The 2,725-nt window shown below is 16.7% G+C and overlaps 1 protein-coding gene across 1 annotated transcript; it reads right to left on the reverse strand.

Moving 5' to 3' along the window:
- Positions 1-911: 911 nt before the first annotated feature.
- On the reverse strand, positions 912-1,995 carry PRSY57_0916300 (eukaryotic translation initiation factor 3 subunit 5, putative; the record flags this gene model as incomplete). The annotated part of the gene is made up of 2 exons (XM_012907403.1): positions 912-1,616; positions 1,738-1,995. 2 exons carry the CDS (start codon positions 1,993-1,995, stop codon positions 912-914), a joined length of 963 nt encoding a protein of 320 aa, XP_012762857.1.
- Between the last annotated feature and the right edge of the window lie 730 nt (positions 1,996-2,725).

A 2,725-nucleotide genomic window follows, 5' to 3' on the forward strand; every position in this document is an offset into this window, starting at 1 on the left:
TATATCCTTTTTGATATTAAAAAATGAATATACTTCTTTGTTGTTAAATACTATATATACACATATTAAAAGATATTTATATTTTTCAATATAAAAGGAAGATATATATATATATAATAAAAATGTCAATGTTATAATATTATGTATATATCATTAGTTTTAATATTTATGTGTGACATCCTTATATATATATACTCTTGCATCACATAATGTATATATATATATATATATATATATTTATTTATTTATTTATATTTATAATATTCTTATATATAATTTAAGCCATATAAAATTGTAATAAAATTAAAATATATATATGTATTTTTTTTTGGCCACAAAAATATAAATCTCAAAATAATCCTAAGAATAATCAATTATCGTTATGGGGAAAAAAAAAAAATAAGATATTTATTTTGTTCTATTTTAAAAATATATATATATATATATATGATTTTATAAATTATACACAAAAGGACCATATTAATATAATGTGTATCATTTTATTTTCTTCCGAACCCTTTTTTTCTTTTACATTATAAAAATAAAATAATTTCCAAATATATATATTTTTTAATTATTATATAATTGTAATTATAAGGTTATATTTATATGCCTTATATATATATATATTATATTATTAACGTGATAATAATAATATATAATTAAAAAAAAAAAAAAAAATGAAACTTATAACCAAATTGAAAAAAATTAATTAGTTATTTAAAAAACATTTTCTGTTTGGAAAATTAATCATTTTTAAAATATACATTTTAATTTGAAAAAATAAAAAAGTAAAAAAAAAAAAAAATTAAAAAATAAATAAATATTAATATATAAATATATAAATATAAAAATATATATATATATATATATATATATATATATATGTTTGTAGTCCATATATATATTGATCATTGTAAAGATGATGAGTTCAACTTTTCTGCAATTAAGAATTGTAAATTTGCCAAATTTGATAAGTAGGAAATCATTAAATTATCTTGTAAAACACTTTCGTTAATTGAATCAAACTTTTCTAAGGTTAAGAAAGTATCGTTAGATAATACTTTATGTAAATATCTTCCAACACTAATATTTCCTTTTTTTTTCTGATCAATAACATCTTGAACATATGATTTACATTGTTTTAACATAATTAATAACTTTTTTAATGATAATTCATTCATATCTATTTGGTTATTGTTATGATTATGTTCTAAATTATTTGTATGGTTATCCTTATGTGAATGTATATTTTCTTTAACTAATAAAACATCAGCTCTTTCAACATTACATGGTAATAATTCAGTTTGTATTTCATGGAAATGTACAAAATAATCCTTCACTAAGGATATGGGTAATTGAACATATGCTTTAATATTTAAAAAACCACTTTCTAAACTAGCATCAACTAATAAATGTATAGGTTCATTCAAAGGGGTATGGGGATAAAATTTTGATATAGAATTGTGTTCTTTGAACCATCCATGTACAGCACATGAAAGTTCAGATAATTCAGAACCTGAACAAAACCATCCAACAACTTGATCTCTTGGCCGTATTTTTTGCTTCAACTCATACATCGTTTCATGATGATCTTTAATTATTTGTAAAAAACCCTACAAACACAAATAAAAGTTCAAAAACAAATCAAATATGTATATATATATATATATGCATATATATATATATATATATTTATTTATTTATATTATTTATTATATTTTTTTTTTTTCTTACTCCTTCATTTAATGAATGCTTATCGACAAAACAATCCGAAATTTCAACCAGGTTCGTATCAATCACTGAACCCATTAATGTTCCTATCACATGTGTTTGATCTTCATCTCTTCTTAAATATGCATCTAAAATTGTAAAAATAACAGAAGGATGAATAATACATTTTATCGTCGTATGAGGTAAGATGTCAAAATGTTGAGGGGTTTTATCCTTCAATAAACTATTCATTGTTTTATAATTGTATCGATTAATACTCATTTTTAAAAAAGTTTAAAAAAAATAATAATAAATATATATATATATATATTTCACAATTTCCAATTAATTATTTACATATATGGATTTTATTCTTTTTGTAATATGTTTATATTTCTATATTTTTCTTATAAACATATATAAAATTAATATATATATATATATATATTAATATAATAAATAATTTATTATATTATTTTTTTCTCCTTATTTATTATTCAAAAAAAAAAAAAAATTTCTAAATAAAAACATCCGTTTTTATAATTATATATATATATATATATATATATAACTGTTCTATTTATTTATGTCCCTAAATTAATGAAATTTTAATATTATCCCCATAACATATATATTATTTACGAAACAATAAATCATATAATAAAATGATAATAAATACATATATATATATATTATAAATAAAATATTTCTTTATTTAAAAAAAAAAAAAATTAAGCATAAATATATATAATTATATTATAATATATATTATTCACAAATGGAGTATATTCATAAAAATATTAGCAAAATAATATATTAAAAATATATACGTTATTATTATATAAAATTTTTTCTGTATTATAAAATTTTATATTTAATAAAAATATATATATATATATATATAATTCAATTTTAATGTTAAGCACAATATTAAAATATATATATATATATATATATATTTATAGATAGATAAATTATATATGAATTTTTATAATATATTAATATATGTATA

Source organism: Plasmodium reichenowi, chromosome 9 (assembly GCF_001601855.1).
Source record: "Plasmodium reichenowi strain SY57 chromosome 9, whole genome shotgun sequence".
NCBI lineage: Eukaryota > Apicomplexa > Aconoidasida > Haemosporida > Plasmodiidae > Plasmodium > Plasmodium reichenowi.